The 22,918-nt window shown below is 30.4% G+C and overlaps 1 protein-coding gene across 1 annotated transcript in view; it reads left to right on the top strand.

The window, feature by feature from the left end:
* Positions 1-245: 245 nt before the first annotated feature.
* The window catches only part of LOC125065471 (disintegrin and metalloproteinase domain-containing protein 10), a 57,776-nt gene continuing 35,103 nt past the window's right edge, over positions 246-22,918 (top strand). The window contains exon 1 of the mRNA XM_047673063.1: positions 246-743. Within this exon, the coding sequence (XP_047529019.1) occupies positions 683-743 (61 nt within the window). The 5' untranslated portion in view covers positions 246-682. The remainder of the gene's footprint in view (positions 744-22,918) is intronic.

Genomic DNA, 22,918 nt, shown 5'->3' with positions numbered 1-22,918 from the left:
GTTAAAAATGTTTTGCTATGTTAAATAATAATGTGATATTTACATATTACACAAAAATATTACCTTTATTATTATTTTGGTTGTCTTATAATATAAGTATATAAATATTTAATAAACATATTCTGGCGGTCGTGCTTCTAGCGCTACCAATGCTGAACATATAACATAAGCTGTTACAGAGTAGGCAAATAATACAGACGCAGAAATAAGTAACTTGGCAACATTCAGTAGAATAAAGAATTCCAATATGTCAGTCAAGTCTGTAAGTACAGAAATTGCTTCCACGGCAATTTTTAGATAAAATTAGTGAAGTTATGGAATATAAAATAAACATGGAACAATAATGCATAAGTGGAATTGTTTTGATTTGTGTTATTTAATAAAACACAATAAGTTTCGTTTTCTAAGTTGATTTAGTTTAGGCCAAATATAATTTGTTGTTATTTATTGTTTCAACGGAACCAAACCGAGACTCCAACAGTAATCAAAACGGTCGCGTTGTTAGGCATGTTTATTTAGTTAATCGTCTTTTTAGAGTAAGATTTGTTGTAATGTAAATAAAAAATATTGTTTGCACGCGCATGCGTTTTTATCGAAAACAGACAAAGGTTTTGTGTGGTTCGAAAATCAGCTGTGTGTGCGATGACTTAGTGATACCAAAAGTGTGTGTTAGTAAGCGACAATGTTTAGTGAAATTGGATACATAATTTTCCTACTGCTCGCCTTCCCATACATAGAAAGTGGTAAGTATTTTCATATATATCGATCTGTATATCAATTAGTCTTAGATTCATTTACAGTTATTTACTACAGACTATATTTCGAATTCTCAAAACGTTAACGCATTAGTCACATATTCTGAAATTGCATTAGTCATACATTTGAAGTTACATTTAGGGGGAAATTAATTTTATTTATTATGAGGATATATTTATTTAAAATATTTTATAAAAAGCTAAACTAGCTATCTAAAACTTGTTTATAAATGAAAAGATAAGAATATAAGGTTAATAATTATAGTAAAGCTTTCAAGTAAAGAAACTTGAAATATTTTAAAACAGGCTTTAATTGCACAAACAAAAACACATCACTTAAACATAATTATTTCATTTATTATTGAAACTATTTAAAAGTAAAGCAACTTTTTGTAACAGTGAAATTGTAAACTAAAAATTTTATAAATATATTTTTTATGTCATACCCACAATTACTATATGAATTACATATTAAGTACTAAGAGAGCCATGTCTATAATTTAACATTCTTAACATATAAGCCCCTTTGCATCTAAGTACAAATGCACAGAACATCCTTTAAAAGGTAAAATGGAAATACCTTTATTATAATACTTAAATTAAATAATTGTTAAAATTATTAAATAAACATTACAATATTTATCTATCTATCTATGAAACAAAAATTTAATGGTGATATTTCCTCACCTTAAGAAACCCATTCAATTCAATTAGCATTTATGTCTAGTAATAACATTGTATGTGAATTTATTTCAATATTTTTTATATATTTTGACGAAATATATAATTAAGTTTTAACAGGCTTCATTGAAAATAAAATAAAACAACTTTTTAATGACAATCTTATGCTAATTATATTAATTACTTTTTTACTATGCAAATATAATAGGGTACTTAATCTAGATACACATTGAATTAGTTATAAAAATTACAAAATACATCCAAACAGCTGTGTGTTGTAGTTGCCTGTGTATACATGCTTCAAAATATAACAAGTATTTACAAGTTAGCCTATTTGATGTATAATAACATAATCATTAAGATGATACGAATCACAATCAATATTCAGTAAAAATAAGTCATCCTATTTGTAAATTATTATAGACACCTCATAAACAAAGGAAATTTAGAACATGTAGCTATTTGAAAATGTAATCAAAATGAGTATAATTTATTGGTTTTGTTTAGTTCAATCAGTAATTACTATGACTACTTGAAAATGTAATCAAAATGAGTATAATTTCTAGGTTTATCAGTAACATTATAAGGCTAATGTGGACTATCCTCTGTTATTTTATTAAAGTGTTTTTAGTAATAATTTCTGTGTAAAGGCTCTTTTTCTATCTATCTTTAAGTCAGGATAATGGAATCAAGAAAAAGCTGGTACAGTTTTTGCATTCCGTTTGCCTCAATTCTATTTATACCTATTAAATGAAGTAATACAATAAAATTTATTAAGTCGTAATAGAGTTATTCATATAAAATATATGTTTAATTCTAGGTTTATTATACATTTTTCTTTGTTTACAATATGGTTGTTTCTTCTTCTAAAATAAGACTTTTTTTTTTTAAAGGAATTTCCCTCTATACAGTGAACAGACGGATAATTAAACCATATAATCGATTTTATACACATTTAAATTGGGTACTATTTTTTTAAATGACTTTCATCTAATACTATAATCTCTGTTTTCTGCATTCTAGCAACATTTTACCCTTTAACAGGCCATCAGATTAATATAGTTTTATTGTTTCAAAATAAATGTACAATGATGTCTAAGTACACACCCATAATAATTCACTTTGTGCTACTTTCACCATACCACAATTCTGTCAATGTTCAATGATATGTACAAACTGGAGGCGCGCGAAACCAGTTTCGTATATCAGATTTATAGCTTAACGGAACACATAGCCATCCTATTTGCCATATTTGTGCGTAGTTTTGAATTTTTTGCATGTCATGATATTTTACGTGACGTAAAATAAAAATTTAAAATTAACATTATTACATTCATTAATTTGAAGATCAAAAATACTTAATGAAGCATCGAAATTATATTTAATGAATTGTTTTTGCATTGAAACAAGAGTTCATCTCGCGCATCAAAACCTCAATGTAAAATAATAAATAAATATTATGCAACGTAACAAGTAATATCCGACTCCAAAATATACGATAATATTACTCAGGTAAATAAAATAAAAGAGCTTCCATGTGATGTAGAAACTCATATTTCAATATTCACAAAAGCACATTTAAAAATGTATGCAAGTGTATATTTTTTTAAATGGAGTCGAAAACTCGCGTTCGGAAAACATATTTAAATTCATTTTATTTATGTTTTTATGTTTTATATCGAGTATGTAAACTATACGTACCTGAGATAGAAAAAAAAAGCTATAAATAAAGAAAATAAACAAAAGGAAATATCCACTTAGAACATCTATTTGCATCGTTCAGATTGCGCATCCATCAACGAGGGGCTTATCATTTGTCCTGCACGGTAACAGCACTGTTGAGTGTATTGAAAAAATACATATCAACATAGTTTAAAATGTATACAAACATAGTAAGTTACGGGACGTATTATAGAAAACCAATACATACATTTGTAATACAATAAATAAAAACATCGTCTTTAATAAAATGATAAATGAAATAGTTTTCTTATTATTTTCAGTATAAATATCAACTATTTAGTATACGCGCACGCATAGATAGGGGAGGAGAGAGCTGCCGCTCAAAAGAGGCGTAACAATAAGGGTGCAGTATAACGTTTACCGTTACGGCAAACGTGTCGCTCTTTTAACTTCAATTGCTCACTGAATACTGAGTCCTTTTAACGTTCCATAAGTAATTATTTGAAACATAGTTAAAGATTTCATTTGTGCTTCTGTTTCCATAAAGTCGTAAAAAATCATGTAATTGTATATTAAATCGATTTTTTTTTGTATCGAATTATCATGATTAATTGATGTTTAATACTGAAAATTATGCAACATTAGATACAGAGAAAGTGCATTTTGTATCGTTTCCTCGATATACCTGCCTATTTGTGTAGGTAATTTACATCAATATCAATTTAAACTACCATTTAAACATGCATGGATTATCAGTAAAGGCAATAAATAACAGGACATTTCTGATTATTACTTTATCAAAACACTCGAAAACATTAATTTATATTTTAAATTCATATCAATAAAATAATAAAAATGATAATGGCATCGATAATTATAGCAGAGAAATAAAAATAATGTATTATCTATATCAGCTTACTTGTAAAATAAAGTACGGCTGTTATTCATTTTTATATTGAAGCCGGACTACAAAAGATGATTAATTAAACTTATGAAAAGAGTCTGAAAGGGAACGGCGTCATTGTTTCATTAGCAGGTATTGGTTAAAGCTGGAGGCCGTTTCGTTGTATGCTCAGCCGCAAGTCAATGGTGACTGGTCGTCAACTCACTCGGTGAAATATTTCTTGGAAGTCGTTCGTCTATGACTAATTTCGCGACAAGGTAATGCTTTGTCGTTTGCAATTGTTCAATTCTTGTATTCGGGAAACTAGTATTTTCATTTCTATATAATGAGAATTATATTTTTCGTATTTAGGTTAAAAAATAATCTGCATATAACAGCAATTACCTATCTGATATAATTTTATTTTAAAATAACAATGAAGTAGGAAAAATAGTATATAATTATAACTAAGGTTATCTAACAAAGTACCATAATTAACCATTATTGAGTTAATTAATCAATCAAAGATTGTGATTGTTATCTCAATTCACCTTGACCCCACGATTAAACTTGTTAACTATTCTTATTTTTATCGTATAATAACCTACATGTTAATCCACGACATCGTCGGATTAAAATTATTTCTATTTATAAATATATAATTATATGTATTACTGATTACATCTATACCAAATATTTATGCCTTGATAGCAAAACTGCGTATAAACCGACCATGTTAAAAACAAAGATTCAATACAAATCATTTAGCGTATAGTTGGAGACTTACTTAGCACAATATGTATACAACGTCGCTGATAAAATAAGATATTCTTAATGTATGAGCTCAAATATATATTTCTAGTGTTCTTATATGTCGTAAACGTAGGTAGTGCAAAATAATTGAATCTATTTTAGTTAGATATAAGCGACTTCTGCAATTGGACGAAATTTTGTCAATCGTCTAAATCGCGGCTCCAACACAATACCTGCGACAATTACAAGTCATGTTCTCGGTCTATAAGAATACATCATAATGAAACCTGTATTGTTAGAAGGTAATTATGAAACAAAGCTAAAACAAGCCAATTTTGTATATAATAGCTTAGTGAATCAAGCCTCCGTGGCCTACTTTAATGAAGGTCGTAGTCAAGAAGTAGATCAAAATAAAAATATTTATTGTATAATTGACTACATTACACGTATTATTAAGTTCTATAGCAAACACGGGTTACCTAGGTATATATACTCTTACCTAAAGACTATTTAATTCGAAGAAGATTTAAGAACTCGAGCGAATGAACTCGCTTATAGGTCTGCTGTAATAAATACTAAAAATAGTTATCGATTATATATATATATATATATATCGGTATTTATAGTACAAAATTATTAACTTAAGTACTAAATATTATTAGCTTTAATTTTACTTCTAGTTATTTGTCGCAAATCAACAATGAATATTATAGATTACTCAAAATATCGACTAATTCATCATATTGCGTAAAATTAATTTCAATTATTTTTTTCTTCTTGAGATTGGAGTAGGCTACAGGTGTAAATTATAATGGAATCATTATATACATAGAAAAATCAAATCCGGAATCCCGTTGCACTCTAGAATACGTGCAGTGGTTGAAGGACAAATAAACAAAAATACTTAAACACATACAAAATATACTTCCACGTTTATCACATTAGAATGATGCTCTTAATCTATGTTTTAAGAGTTTCCTCGTTGCTAGCAATGTTTATTTTATAACATACATTTAGGTTGGTAGTGCCATAAACTTTTACGACGCTCATTATGTATAGATTGCGACTCGTTTTTTTATTTTTTATGACCAAAATAGTTAGTGTTCTTAGCTTTCCACTATAAAACACGAGGGTTTTCCCTGAATGAAACCTATGTACTCTTTTAAACTTTTAAATGGTTCTCTATTCATGAAAACATAAAATGTATTATAAAGTGGACTTACCTATTACCTAAGTCAACGATAACGAGTAGAATATGTTTTAGTTAGTCTTTGTTTATTCTGAAGTAAATTGATTCAGCTGCGTCAGTAAAGTAAGAAAGACATTTGATCGATTTTGCTAGCGTTATTTAAACAAAAGTCAAAGCGATACAGACGAACGTAAGTTTGAGAATGGTAAATATTGGAAGTTTGGCAGCGGTTTGCAGTCTGGGAGGCCGTCGAACGTATTACGGGAAGCGTTTAAAGGCAGCACACGTCACGATGGTCGTGACCTCGCCGGTTCAACGAACGCACCGCCCGTCACCGTCACAGCCCGCGCGCACTGTTCGATGCGTCAACCGTGTCTTTTTGCACGCTCTCGTGTGATTCAACGTACGATTACAACACCAATGTAATGTAGCTTCGGCTTATCAGTAATCATAAACGGATGACACGAAATCCGGTCGCATTGACAATGATAACAGACATAAGGGGAATAAACTTAAACCGTCATTGTAATCATATGGTAGGTTGTATGCCGAGGTAGCGTGACTAGATTGTTGTAATTAAAATTCATAAAGAGACATCGTTTTAAACCGTTTTGCGAGCCGTCTCGGTGTCATTATCTGCAATTATGAAACGTTGTTATACTCTAACATCATAATACACTCTCAATAGTGATGTCAGTTCACAGGTTAAAAATTCTCATGCACTCGCGCTCAAACGATAATAATTGTTTGCAAAAAACGTCTAGCTTGAGTTTGTACGTTAAGTTATCCCTAAGAGCTGCTATTACGAGCTTTTTGTCATTTAACTTTTTATTTAAAAATATTTGTAAATTGTTAAGCACTTTTTAACATTTAAAATTATAATGTTTATTTAACAATTTAAAGAACTTACAACAAAAAAAAAAGAAAATGAGAATAATAAAATAGACAAATAAATTAACACGTGAATGTTCAAATGTAATTACTATTACATTATTTGGTCGTGAAATGTTTGAGGTTCTATCTAATAAAATATATTGTGTATTTTCTTTATGTTTTTAATAAATTAAAAATAATGTTTGAAGAATGTTTGTAATTGTGAAGAAAATTTCGTATAGTATGAGGCTCTGACCAAAACAAACAAATATAATTTTTCTTTGTAGTATTTGTCCTTCAACATAAACTTCATGTATACACTTATTCTAGCCGTACGAAGCCGGGTCGGGTTGCTAGTATTTATTTAATTATATTTTTCAATAGGACAACAAACAGTAGATCACATTAAAATAAAAAAAAATACATTTCAAAATTATCTTTTTAAATGTTTTACTATATTTACAGGTAGTCTCACCATGCACTATCATTTTGCACAATATGTATTAAAAATATAAATTAAACATAATCAATGGTTAGAGAGATAAGAGAGAGATAAGTATTATAATACATTTGGTTAACTATTATATAATAAATAACAATTAATAAAACCAATAAGATATACATACGATAAAATTACTAATGGTCAAAAATAAAATTCTTCATTTTTCCATTGAACTGAGGATTTTTCGATTGGCTATCGTGACATATGTCTAAATTTAAATTTGATTATTATGCGTTGATGATGATATATTTCAGTTGATAGTGGTGACACGTGAAACCGATAGTGATGTCAATCTGCGTAACTATTACTGAGTTTAAGCGACGTACTTAGACGTTGCTAAAACCCTTCCATGTCTAATTTGTTTTTTTAATTCTACTTATTCTCGACTGTGACAAAACAAAATAAATTAAAAAACAAAAAATGGTCTGTCTCTTATGCGTATAATACATATATAAATATGTATAAAATTTTCGTTCAATATTTGATTTGTCATGCAAATATTATTATTATTTTTTTTTTTATTAATATGATTGTAATTTTAACGCTCATGCTTGACCTCTATAATATGAAACATAGTGAGCAAACTGATATTTTTTTTGCATCTGGTTGCATTTAAAAATTCATTAATTACGTGTACAACATTGACTAGTATGGGTAACTAGTAAAGATTTCTTAACATTCAAATTGCAAAACTTGGCGTGTTATCGTCGACTCAACCCTATGATAGTGTTCCGACTTAAGTGGGCTGAAGTCCCCTTAATGGCGTACGTTGCGGAAGCTAAGCGACGCCCCACTGAGCTACATGCAGGTAATCCCTGAACGCGATATCTGTTCAGAAAGGGGACGGACTAGTTCCCCCTATTTAAAGACCTTGGAAAGCTTATACGCCTTCAGTTAGGCTGCCATTGCACCACAATTTAAATATGTGTAAAAACTGTCAATTTCAGACTTTTAATGATAAAAATGTTTAAGTTATTTCGTATTTCAGTAATAATTATTATCGTTATTTGCTTTACATAACAAAAAAAAAACATATATTAATTTGATCCAGCAATTTATTTTGCGAAAGAAATTTATAAAGGCTTATTTATAAGCCAATTAAAATGTACGTCCTGATTTAAAAAAAATCCTTTTCGTAACGGGGTGCCCGGCAAATATGAAATATTAATTGTTGACGGTATTGAAAGAATTTATAATTAAAGAAAATGTATAAAAAAATATGAACTTCAATAAATAAAAACATAGAGCTTCGTTACTAAATAAATATATTTTTATTATTAAATAAAATATAATATATAATATATATTACAACGAAGTATTATATAGCTATATATAGGATAAGAGCCACGCAGCGGAGTTAAAGAGAATTTCATGTCGTTTGCCGTCACAGCAGTCAGCATACGAGTCGGTTTTATCCCAGAGGGGCGCCAATAGATGTTTCAAATCAAAACACTGAAATAGGAAGTTTAAGTGATTGTATAAGTTAAATGTTTTAACTCTTATTTTACATGCGTATACATTTCTAAATGAAAGTAAAATATTTTTTACGCGGGGACTACAAAAAACGAGTAGATTGGGCCGAGGTAATTGTTCCTGTGGTAATAAAAAAAAACTAGGTGTAGGGCTTAGCTCGAGGCGATTTAAATCGCGTTACAACCTTGGAAGGTCACGCTTGGCCGAGCATGACTCGCCACACGCAGTACCAATATCTAGGTTTAATCTTTGTTCCTTCCATATCTTGAATTCACGAATAAGAAATATTTTATTGCTCCGTTGATAACACGAAACTGACGAAAATTTGAATTATGTAAGGGCTTAATGTTCTTTTGTGCTTTGATGAAACAGTGTTTAATTTAAACAAAAAAAATTCAAGTAAAATTGCTCAATATTGCTCGAGAGTTAAACAAAAGTTAGGTAATTTCTTTTTATTAGTGATAATTTAGTAACATTTTTGTGATGCTTATAATATAATTGTATTTGTAATTGAAAGTACTCGCGAAAATGCAGTGGCGAAATTCTAATTAGGTTAGCCAGCCTTGGACGCGGTCGCTGACAATTTATTTAATTGCACAAAAAATGAAGTATTTATTATCTTGAATTTTATGTCTTCCTAATAAACGTTTGCAAAGTATCGTGTTTCTTATGTTATCACATTATATTTTTTTACACATCGTTTTCAAATATGCCTTTGCTAAAATATCTTATAAACGGACATTTTTTGTTAAAATGGGGGCTCATTAGGAAGCAAGAGTCAGCCGACTTGAATGGTAACAGGGAACGGACGCTTTGATTAAACACACTGAATGGACAGAGATGCGACGCCAGACGTCTCGGTCACCGGCTTATGATAATAACATTGACTCATGCTTTGAAGACATCAAGGGCTTAATTACTTTACTGCGTTGCCAAGACGTTATATTATTTGAATAATGGCCGTCTGTGGGGCCAAAAGATGCGACGCGACGGTCTCATAGTCTCGGCGATAGTACGCCGAGGTTGCTGGTACGTGAATACATACCGGCTCGTAGGATGACTCATATAAACAAACAATAATATGTTCTATTCATATAAAGTCGATATTATTAATATTACAAATTTTAAAATAATGTCTTTTTTTTGGTCTGGTTCTAAATCTACCAAAAAAAATATATACACTGATATTTCTTAACATTATTTTTGTAGTCATATAATTAATTCGATTAGAACAAAGTTTAAGTTTCTCTGTACTATAGTGTAATATATAAATAGAAGTCGTTTTTTATAATTTTGTATCATTTGAATGATATAAACCCGTTTTTCCCCCAAGCTCTTGTTTTCAGATGTCGTTACCGTCACAACTGAGGGTCATGATTCATTGACCATTAAAAGATATGTATATTCCGATAGAGCTCACTTTATCTCGGCCGTTTCTTATTCACAATAATAGTCTTAACGACCGAATAACATACCTACATATTAAAATACAAAACACAATTTTCGTATTAAATAAAAGATAAGATCCGCGGTAAACTGATGTCTTATATTATATAATATTTATAATGAAAATCAAGACGACAAGTAAAGGTTCTGTTGACAGACTTAAATCTTTATTAAGTATTGAATGCACGCTCTTAGAAAACTGCTAAATGCTGGAGAGTTTTATGCCATTGTGGGTGCTTTAAATTTATATTTCAAAAGGTATGATCATATTTTCAAGAAGTTCAACGTGCAGCGAAGCGATTAAACTTAACTTTGTAAAACTAAATAGCGGTCTTTATAATTACCCTTTATTTACAACGTTTAATCCATGACTTGCAATACATGCTCTGAAGTATTACTGAAATAATAATGAAACATTAATCTCCTACAAACATGCAGTACCAGATGAAATCCCAGTGGGGAGTAAAAGGTCGTTGACCTGTACAACCGCACTTTAGGGCGGTTTTGGACGTCCATGTACATATAGACAAATTAATGTTACATTCAATTTAACATACCTAAGTTTATGGAAAAATATTATAATAAATTTATATCTGGTAAAACTTCGTGTAGGTGCAAAGCTTTGTATTTGTGTATCCGGATTTAAATAGGGGGTGAAATAGTGTAAACTTCTTGGACGGTATTACACGTGGTTTAGTACAGCACAAGAAATGACTGCATGAGTTTCTGACCGCCACTTAGCGTAACAAACAAATTCATTTTTATATTTATAATACTGAGTTAAGATTAATCTGAATTCTATTAATTTAGGACTACAGTTAAATAAAAATAAAGGTATATATTTGTATATGCTATAATCTTGTCGTTATGTAGTCAATTTGACTATTAGCTATATTAAGTCCTGATATTTCAATTCAATTTCTCGTGAATAGTCGTAATTGACCTGAGTTTACTGCCTAACTAGATCGGCAGGTATCGATCGTCAGGATATGGTTATACATTGTAAACGTACACATTTCAACCCCTTTCCTACGCCTAACGTATACGGCTTTTAGAATTAAACAATCATATTTGAATACAAATATTAATTTGTAAAGCTAATACGTATAATCCAATTGTTCAATTAGCAATATTGCCTGTATGTATTATTTACACCTAGTGTTAATTAGTTAGGTATATAATAAACTAAAGTATATATAATAACTTGGAATAAAAATCACAATAATATGATAAAGCAATAATAAAAAATATCAAAAACATCAAAATAAAGAAACCTATAGGCTTTTAGTTTAAGTATAAGATCAAATGCGGAATCATAATTTAGTTAAGTGTTTCAAACTGCAGTTTTAGAATGTTACTCAAGTTTTAAATAAACATATTCGCGTGTATATAATTGGGTCACTAGAACTGTGTACAAGGACTCTTCTCGCGTCACGGATAACTGCACAGGTTTCATCCGACTCTAAACACGTATGCCTCTATAATTGTACTTATACGCGAAGCAGGTTCAATGAGAGCATAACATTCTAAAGTCTGAATATAAATATGATAAAAAAGTCTTTGAAATAGTATGTGTTTACTTTTAAGAATATTTAATTATACTTAACCCGTTTGAAAGTTCTTGCAAAGAAGTTCAATGAAGTATATTAAGTATGTCATTATCATCTCATATCGATTAAGAATATCGACATGACATTGTATTATAGTATCATTTTTGCAGGAACGTTAGTAAACGTCGCGAGCACTCTTGGACAATGAAGGCAATTAGTGACATATGCCGACTGCTACAGCCGACTCCGTATCCTTAGTGTCTAAGATTACTTCAACTATTGCGGTTCCACTCTCACATTAACTGTTTTCATTTATCTCTAACAAAACCAATTCTCCTTTCTTTTATCTACTCAAGATACATTTTACTGTTTAGTTTTTGTATTACTTTTAAGTATTCGACAAGCTTTTGTCCCGCGAGGCCCAACTTAAATAATTTTATATTTTTGAGATATATTCTTATGAAACAGATACTTAGTTTTGACAAGTTAACCAAGTATTACAAAAAATATATATTACGCGACGATACGATGCGTAACTGCTTCAATGTCGTAATTACGTGGTTCTTTATATTAAGATGTGTGCAAGCTTGCAGCGAAGCACTAGAGCGTAGAGAGGAGGTTTAAGGATTGTTTTGTGTCAATTTAATTGGAGCATCGGTTCAAATTCGCTACGTCCCGTACACAGTTTGTCAATTAGGTCGTATCGATAGTTGGTTCCCGCTAGTATTTATATTGCTCAATTGTTGAGCAATTCAACCCAGTTGAGGCGCTGATTGTATAACAATAGACGGCCAAGTTCGGTTAGATACAATGAAATATTCTTACTTTCATACTTATATGCACGTTTTGTTTTTTTATATTAAAATCAGTTTTTATACGACTATGTCCCGATATTACTTAATTATTATTAGTATACGCCAATTGTCATGTCGGTCGAAGTTGATATACTACAGCGATATCTAGAAGCGAGTTACGACGAAATGGATAGTATCCTTCTCCATGAAAAGACACGTATATGTGTAAATTTTCAGCTGAACCTGCGACGTCGTTCGAATGGAATTCAGTTTGTGAAGAAAATGCTTCAAGAACTTGTATACAACTCCTTATCCCAAACATTACCCTTTCAAAGAGTAAAAATGCCTATGTCTGTCCTTAAGGTTCAAACATACTTCTTACGAAATTTCATTACTATCGATTTAGTGGTTTGACTTTGAAAGCGACAAGGAGACAAACAGACTGAGTTACTTGCATTTATAATATAAGTACATATTAAATATTTCAAAGCACACACAGGTCTGCATGTAGCACATCAGCGTGGTAAATCTATCCAAGTGGATGGTTGCTGAGTAATTGGTCGCATCCCTTAAGGACCTTCCTTTCGTTGTTTTTTATTGACAAACCGGAGGTTGGCCAACTACTTAATCGAATCCCCTTTTTAAATCTTTCGCTTAGTTTGATCGTCTTTGTTTTGTTCGCTATAAGGTTAAGAGAGTTTATGAATATCAATCCAATATATTTTATGAGGTGTAACTATTATATCGATATAGCGTAAAATAAAATACAAATAAGTATTGCAATAAACTAGTTGATTTAGTGGATAGATTATAAGGTACTCACGTATTACGTAGTCGTAGGTTCGAATTCCGAATCGGCCTAAAAGCATAGTTTTTTCTTCGACGATATTCAGTCCGGACATCCATAACAGTTATTTAAAAAAAAATTCAAAACATACATTTATAACCATATCATTACGTACTTATATACATATGTACATAATTTTGTTCTGTTTTTTTCTGAAAAATGTGATTTCAACAATGCAACACAACTTTATATAAAATTTACGTATAATATTGTAACGAAGTATTTTATATGATATTGGTATTATTTAAAAAACCTTTTACTGAAAATATTTTATAATGAAAAATATTTTATAAGGCAACTTTAAATTATTAATCGTTCTCCTTTTCTTGTTTTAATATATTTTTTATTTGTCGTTATAAAAAGTTTGTAAAAACACCTAAAGTAGATGTTAATGTTTCGAAGACACCAAGTGAGCCTAATCTCCTGCATCAAGTGAAGTTTTTAAACTCGAGGGACAATCGAGTAATCCATAATCTCCCGGGAGCTTTTCTTTTTAAGGTTGGGTCGGGGATTACAAGTGTACAAACAAAGGATCTCGTTCGGTTTTTTTAATTTATTCTTTGGTTAATTAATATCTGCAAGAGTCAGCCATGACTAATTTTTACCTTTGTATATATTGTTCATAAAGTGGTCGCGAAGTGAATATTATCTTATGAATAAATTCATCAAGTTTATTGTTCTTGTTTAAAAACTTTATAGTTTAATTAGGGTCTTCTTTATTCAGTTGCTAATTAGTATGTATTTCAAATTCAGACTAAAGCGAAAGTGAACTGACATAATATAATTCGAAAAGCAAATAAATAACATAATATTTTTTTTGCAGTTAATTTTGATTCATTTAGTTTAATAAGTAATACTACCCTCATATTACAAAATTGCTTTATATGGAATAGGTATATATTATATCTTGCTTTATTTTTATACTATTTTCAAATACGAACTGTAAATTAATTCCCTTTACCTTCTTCGAAATTCAATCCAGGGAAGCGAAACAAATATTGTATGAAGTTATTAATATCAGCTCTACATGTTTTCTATTGAAAGTTCTACGAGTTATTTTTGAAATATATTCGAAATTTTCTTCAAAAGTAATATCATAGCCCATAAGATTTAAGCTCTTAGACCTTAAAGCGTATTTCAGCAGTTCTCGACGATCGGTAGATATACCACTTGGCAGAACCTTAATCGACTCATGCATGCTCTGACGATGTTTCCTTTCACTATCACGAGTTTAATTAAATACACAAATTAAGTACATGAAAACTGATAGGTTTTGTCCGGATTTAAAACCGCGATCTTCGTAAGCTTCCCGTTTTCGATTCAATGGTCATGTCGGCTCGCGGAAATGGTATATACAAAGCTTTAAATATATTATTAAGAATTCTATTGGAAAGATTATGAATGTTATCTAAGTCCGTCGGAAACTTTCTCGGTCTCGATGTAATTGTTACATATTTACTTTATATTACGAACGATTTCAAATTATATATTTGAGACACTTTTACTAGCTATTTTCTCTTTAGCGGTAGTCGTGTATCACGTAATATAGTGTTTAATCATGTTAAACATGTAATCATTTTAGATTGACTCAGAAGTAGAGTATGTGCTTTTTTTGCTACGTAATTGTATTCGCGTTTGTATTTAAAGTTGTTTTTTTAATCTTAAATTAGTAATAACTTTTTTTAAAATGCATATCTTTATAATTCATTACCTTTAAAATGCACGTAGGTACATTTAAAATGTTCAACTATGTACATAACTTTCGTTTTAATGCAAAAGTAGAATAAATTTTCATTATCAGACAGAACGCTTTGTGGAATAGTATTTACAGAGCATATGCTTAATTAAAAAATTCAAACTTGGCAAAATAAAATTTATGAAAGTTTTTGCAGGCTTTGCTTCACATAATTGGACGTTGCCTCTAGGTGCAGAGCAAATGTAGTTGTCTGCAAAAAATATGAGCAGACAGTATTGTTTTCGTGAATATTGAAGAGGCATTGTTTTAGTTTTTATAACGTAGGTATGAAAATAATTAATATATTTTGGATACGTAACGGTTATACGTTCAGATAGAATATAATAGAGTAGTAGATATCTATGCTAATATTGTAATTGCTAAAATAATTCTGTCTGTCAGTGTGTATGTTGCTCTTTCACGTCCAAACCGATGAACCGAATTTGATGGAACATGGGATACTTTTTATGTCTACGTGACGACCAACCCCTAAAATGCGACCGAAGCGCCGGCGACAACTAGTTGTAAATATGATTAACTAGTTTCCTCGCACGTGTAAGGGAAGGGAGTGTGCGGGTATTTCCATTTCTGTACCCCGGACAATGTGTATGCAAGTCGGTTCAGTAGTTAAGACGTGAAAGAGTAACAAACGATTACACTTTCGTATTTATATATATTAGTTGTGAATGAGGATCGATAGCTTCTCGCTAACAGCTCCATTATTCCGATAGGCAGTTATTAGGATATGTATTGAGGTCGCTGTGTATGCAAATTTTTAAATCATTTACCAGTTTTTTAATTAAATTTTGATATTATTTCGTGGTTATAAAGTCGTATACGATAATTATCTACACGTGTAAATTAGTCTGCTATCAGCGTAACGCTCTACGTTACGTTTATAACCGTAATTTTTCCAAGTAATGTTTATCGCGTTTAGTTTGAAAAGCATTTATTAAAACATGTCTCCCTTTGAGAGGCAATTTCCTCGATCGCTGTCAACGCGTCGCATCCGTTAGAAAAAAAAAAACATTTCTGTCAGCTCAGGATGGGAAGTTCGACGGCCTTTTTACAAATAAGTTTTGAATAGCGAACGGGAACATTATTTGACCTCAAACAATACAATTCAGCTACAATTACAAGGCTTATTCATACTAACATTTGTCAAGCATTTTCTTTGTTAATAAATTTTCACATTATGTATTTTGTATGGTCGGAATCTCTTAAAACAAAAAACCGGCCAGTGCGAGTCGGACTCGCGCACGAAGGGTTCCGTACTATATATATATATACTATATCGTTCATTTTTATTTTATTCTGTTTTTTAGTATTTGTTCTTATAGCGGCAACAGAAATACATCATCTCTGAAAATTTCATCTGTCTAACTATCACGGTTCATGAGATACAACTTGGTGACAGACGGAAGGCGAAATCTTAGTAATAGGGTCCCGTTTCACCCTTTGGGTACGGAACCCTAAAAAAGGAATTGAATAATAAGATTAAAATAGCTCATGCTTAGCGTAATAGGTATTCAGTTTATGATATATATTATATATAATAAACTATATAGGTATTTTTCACAAATCGATCGAGTCTAAATTATGCAACACAAGTGTAACTAACATACGCAATGAAGTCAGCCTTGATATTATTAAATGTATCTTTTTTAAGCGTTCAAACGCATGTAAATCGATTTTACTTTTAATTACATGACTTAACATTTATTATCTGTATTTAATAATCCGATTTTATAATGTATATTCGTATAATTGTATTTTTAAAAAACACAACTTTAACAATAAAACAGGGGCAATTTTTTTTTCAAAAGTAGATCTATTGATTTATTATTGATATCAAAACAAAAAAGTTATTTAATTTTGGCTTTATTTAACATTTGAGTATGATGGTGGATGGACCTAAGAAACGGGATTCTTGTTTATGAACTTTGATTTTAAATTAAAAAAAAAAAAACTAATGATGTGTTATCAAAGTCAAAGTCTATCGATAATATGAATACCTAGTTGATTAAATTTATAAAATGAAAAAGATATGCTAAAAGATTAAATGTTATTTAAATCAAAGGCAATTAATGTACCTTGTTTAATAGGAGCAATTAAAAAAAGCCGTTAGTGAAAATTAATTAAGATAAATTGAACACATGTCGACGAGTCGGCAGTGTGTAAACGAATAATATTGTTAGTTACATAATCCTATCTACTACTATAATGCTAATTTAAACATAATTTACATGAGCATATATTAACGGTAACATTAGTAATAACATCAAAATTAACTGCTTCGTTTGGTCTAGTGGCTATCCTGTAAGGTTGCAGGCTAAGTCGGCTCAATAAAAACCGTGTTCATCAGACATGGAATTCCCACAAACTACGACTTTGAAATTTACATCTCGCATTCCCTTCCTCGTGCCCCGTAGAGCACGCGAAGTAGTTGGTCCTGCCTCGGATCTTTTCGGTCGTGTTGGATTGCCGTCCTATATGACAAAGGGCTGTGCAGCTTTGTTTGCATGCACGCAGCATTATTCGTACATCCTACGCTTTAATATTTATGTACATAAACATATTGTTAGTTTTAGAGAAATAATGTTTATTTTGGTTAATTTTGATTAAATGTAAATAAAAATAATGCTGTTTTGAATTTTTTCTCTGAAAATAAAAATAGAACACTTCCCTACTACTCGTTCATCAATATACATATTTCAAGCCGCCATTTTTGTTGGCATAGTTGGAAATTTCTATCTGATTGATTTTTATGTAGTTACGCAAAGTGCATAAACTATAAAGCTGGAAGCTTTAAAAAATAATTGCCGTCATACAAGTGGTACTTCATGTATTACAAGATTGATACTTGGTATTTGGTCTTGTATGGCATAGTGAAAAGAATATTGAAATCGTAATCAAAGATTTAAACGGGTAATGGGTTTTTTTTCATAAGATACATATATTTATGAAAATTCAATTAGTCAGATTTTAAAAGTCGAAATGATTCTCGACCTGTTCAATTTTGGCAGGTGAATCGAGCGATTGAATATTTCGATACTATCGAGTTGGCCAGAAATTGAAACCTTCATGAAATTGGCTCACACATTAGCTCAATAATGAACCGCCCTCTAAGAACCGCGACAGGAACAAAGAGTCATAATAAAATCAAAGTCACGCGCTAACTTTACCATACAATATCACAATACACATTATGATTGTCACATTGTAACGAGTCGATTGTTATGTTCACCGGATGCTGAGTCTTATCTTAGAATACTTGATGGCTAAATATACACAATGAACCTATATCGATCGTGTCGATAAATATGAAGACAAGATATATGTTTACGTATTACATGTGATATACTAAACAATCGTACCTTCTTGACATGGATATATAATTTTGACTGTACCAGGTATCCGTTTGTAATAATGTTTATATTTATTTTATTGTTTCTGTTAGTTTATTATTAATACAATCCAGTTTGGTAATTGAGTCACTGTTACTTGAATAAAAAGAACTTATTTTTTTTTTATTATATAACTAGCAATTATGACAGGCTATTCGTCATGGTGACTGGCTTCAATTATGTTAGTCCATTTGATTCTAGATGTTTTTGCAAATGTTATTTATCATAATCGGTTAAGATCTTTAGACTCTACTTGGTTGGTTAAATTTTATATAAAATAATAATGATAATATTTCTTCTATTATTGCATCTGAATTCTCAAAAAAAAATGTATAATTAATGTAAGGTATTATTATTGATACGATGGTGACAACTCGTGAACCTTACAGGTTAATAACCTTGCATGTTTAGCGGTTGACATCCACGATTCTTTGTTCGCGATGTAAACACAATGAGTGTTAAATGAGACGCGACGCTGTACTGACTTAGCTTTTGTGCTCGTATCCAGGCGGCTTGCGACCCACTAACCCAGTGACACGACACTGCGAAAAGCTCCGAACATTTGAACAAATAAATGAATGTAAATATCGGCCCAGCGTCAACAAATCAAGTGTTGATAAGTGATTGATGGTCTTGTTTATTAACATATAATACAATTACTTTTTGATCGTTTATTCTTTGTATGATTTGTGAAATATTTCACCTAATTACTCTATATAGTTAAATACTTATAAACATTGTTAATCGATAGAAATAAATATTTCGATAAAAATTGTATCTTACGCTCACTTATTATATTTCATATATTTTAGAATTGAAATGTAATATTGTTATAACTGTTGTAGATAAATGCATCTCGTTTTTGAGAGCTTATACGATTGCATTATGTTTCCTTTTTACGGTAAAATATGAAGGATTATAGGATTTTTAACAGAAGTAGATAAATGTACGTACATATGAAAACACAATTTATAATAAAAATACCTCCTCCTTGCTATGCGCGTGGACTAAGTGTCTTGCAACAAAGAAACACAAAGAGTTTGCCTTTTATACAACAGCAGTGAATAATGGTAGCATCACTCTAAACCCTCCCACTAAAAGAGGACTTACATAGACGTACAGAGTGGAATCTTAAATGTAATTTTTCCCTTATGTACGCTTCACGAAAGATATTTTGATAATGTACCAAAAGCACGTTTCGAGTCTCTGTCCCGTTACTTGATGACAAAACCTCACTGTAAACTACAATATCTATTTCTTAGCGGTGAGCAGAAAGGTCAACGAGAATGTATTGGCTATTTGGTCGAGCTAGGCTACGTGTCCTGAGTAAGTACTATCGTATAAATTCTCAGCTTCCGTATAAGTATGTGGATACACTATCCTTTTACGTTCGTTAAATAAATAAACCAAAATTGATCGTTGTTAACATCGATTTGGACTGTTTCAGCTATTCAGGATTTGCTTTTATGTATAGGCTTATATTGTGGCATTCTCGGAGCAAAGGCAATAGTCATAATTCAATTGGTTCCTCCCCCGCAAGCTACACCGGTTCGATTGTGAAGTTATAGCCCGTTTAGTTAATATCTTGGAACTGATTTAGTGTCTTTCCTTTCCATTTTTTGTACGGTTTTTTTATGAAGAAAAACATTTCACATTTAAACGTAATAAAACGTCTCTTTCGGATTCGGGGTTCGTCATTACTCGGCTAATATTTTATATATAAAGTTTTTTTTTTATGATTTTGTTATTTTAGATATAAAGTGATATTATTTATTTATAATATTATGATAATAAATGTTCCAGGAGCTGATGTTTGTAATATATTTTATAATAAATGACATTATTAAAAACGATGTTTCAACACACGTGCAACGCACATGTGCATCGTCCCAAAGCGGCGCATCACATGTGAGATATTTTTTTCTTAAAGATGTCCTAACGTCATAAAGTCAAGAGAAATCGTTGAAAGATATTATATTTGAGTACTAAATTAGTAGAGAATATTCCTAAGAAAGCTTTAAATTTCTAAAGTATGTATAAAAATAAATGGAAGAAAAAGGACTAAGTAAGTAGACAATGCTCTTATATTTTACGAGGTTACTTTGTCTTTGAAATGTTCAGCGAGTAGGTGCAAGAAATAAGTCTTAAATTCAGTCGTAGTATTCGTGTTCGAAGCTACGTCGATTGTCTTTAACTAGGAGTTTCGAAAAGTTTATAATTAATGTCAGGGAAAAATTTATCCTGAGAAAATCGAATCGTTCGCCCTGCCGTTTAATCAACGCCCGTGGACTAATGACGACCGACTCTCATTTCTTTACTCTGAACTTTAAAATTTACCAACCTCTGTATTATAATAAAACGTGTTGAAATATATTTAAGCATTTTACTTCCTAACAGGTCTTGAATCAGACGTTATAATATGATGTTCACTTAAATGTTTGCAACAATTGCAACAATCTATATTCTGTGTCATTATAATTTAAAACACTTATTTATACCAAAAACAGAAATAATAATACACACCGAATACTTTTACATATGTAAAATTCACTCTACTACAGCCATTAAACATTATATTAAAATTATTAATGTCAATTAAAATAAGTCATATTTAAATTTTAACTAAATTGAGATAAAATAATACAAAATTAATATTAATGTAATTGTATAATAATAAATATTTATTTTGAAAATTCTACTTAATATAAAAAAAAAACCTATATATTGATATTTGAATAAAATATATTCAAATATAATACTCATTCAAGTAGCCTCCGACAATTTTACAAGCACTTTTAAATCATTTTGTAGGATTAAATTGAATGCCCGAATCACCGGTTCGGAATGTACATATATTCTACTGAAAAGAATCGGCAACAAATTCAAATGTATTTATCCCACGTGGAAATCAACGAACACTAACATGTTTTTTCATCATCTATTTAATAATGTATGACTTATATGCTTTATATATTAATGTACCTTTATTTACGCTTATTGATGAAGCTTTGGGTGTATATTGGTACAGCTATACCATAACATAGACCAAACAATATATAAAATTTAAATAATGAATAATTCTAAGGAGAGGCATTCAAATTGGCCCAATTCAATCTACCGGAAACGAAGTTTAAGGACTATTATTGTTGTTTCTAAAATGAATTCACCGTGAATAAATCTTGAGTAAAAGTCGATTTCATCAATCGAACTATAACGCTAGGATTTCTTTACGACTGAAATTTATGGCTATACTATCATTTTATCAGTTTTATATTTTTTATAATAAATTGTATAATGTCGGCGTTCTTTGAATATAATGTCCTCGTGACCGATTTCAGGTTATAAGTTATATTAGAGTACCCAAGTGTGTGCAAACATAAAGTCACTCTCAGGAATAACTACCAAAGTCTTGACTGTTGAAAATTTCTTAATCTAGAATATCCAGAACATTTTATTGACATAAACGCAACCCTAGAATCTATAGCATCACAAGCTAGCAACTAGGCAATAGAGAAATGTTGTAATTAAAAAAAAAATACTCTTCCGCCAATTTTATTGATTATTTAATTTTAAAATTTATAATTTTTTTTAAAAGCTATTCATATTACTATAAAATGAACATCCGCTAGTGTAAAATAAATAAAATGTTGCAATGTAAAAGGTGGTTTTAGGTCTACCACAACCTGGTCCATATGATTGTTGCTGCAATGACGCGAGATACGGTAACCATCAAGTAACATGAATTAAGTCCATAATAATAAAATATTATTAAAAAAATAATAACCATTAATAAATTACATATATTGCAATATGTTCAAATTGGGACACTTTTGAGTATTTCAAAAACGACTACGAACTACGTAGTTTGTTAATTCTTTTTTTTAAATTATTTATGTCATTGTCAACGTTACGAATCAAGCTGTTACGATGTTACGAGTCACCTTAATCTCCCTTAATATAAATGATGTCTACTATATGCAATATATCATAAGAACAAGTTTATATATTTTATTGTTGTTGACTAATTTCAATTTGTATGTAATGTTCGGTACATATCCCCTTTATTTCTTTTTACGCACGCCACTGTGGATTGATTGCACTATGTTACAATACTCCGCGAAATTGTGAACATAAACAATACAAATTTCATCTCATTTAGATAAATAGTTTAGGAACGAGATGCATACGACATAAACATGATAATTTTTTTATACATAAAGATAAAATGAATTGTATATCCTGTACAAGATAGTTTGATATTTTTGACAGTTGTATATTTTTCTGATCGCGCAACTTTGCAATGACGAAAATATTATTTTCTTAATTTAATGATTTTAAAAATTGTAA

Source organism: Vanessa atalanta, chromosome 7 (assembly GCF_905147765.1).
Source record: "Vanessa atalanta chromosome 7, ilVanAtal1.2, whole genome shotgun sequence".
NCBI lineage: Eukaryota > Metazoa > Arthropoda > Insecta > Lepidoptera > Nymphalidae > Vanessa > Vanessa atalanta.
This window is presented reverse-complemented; position numbering and strand designations above follow the sequence as displayed.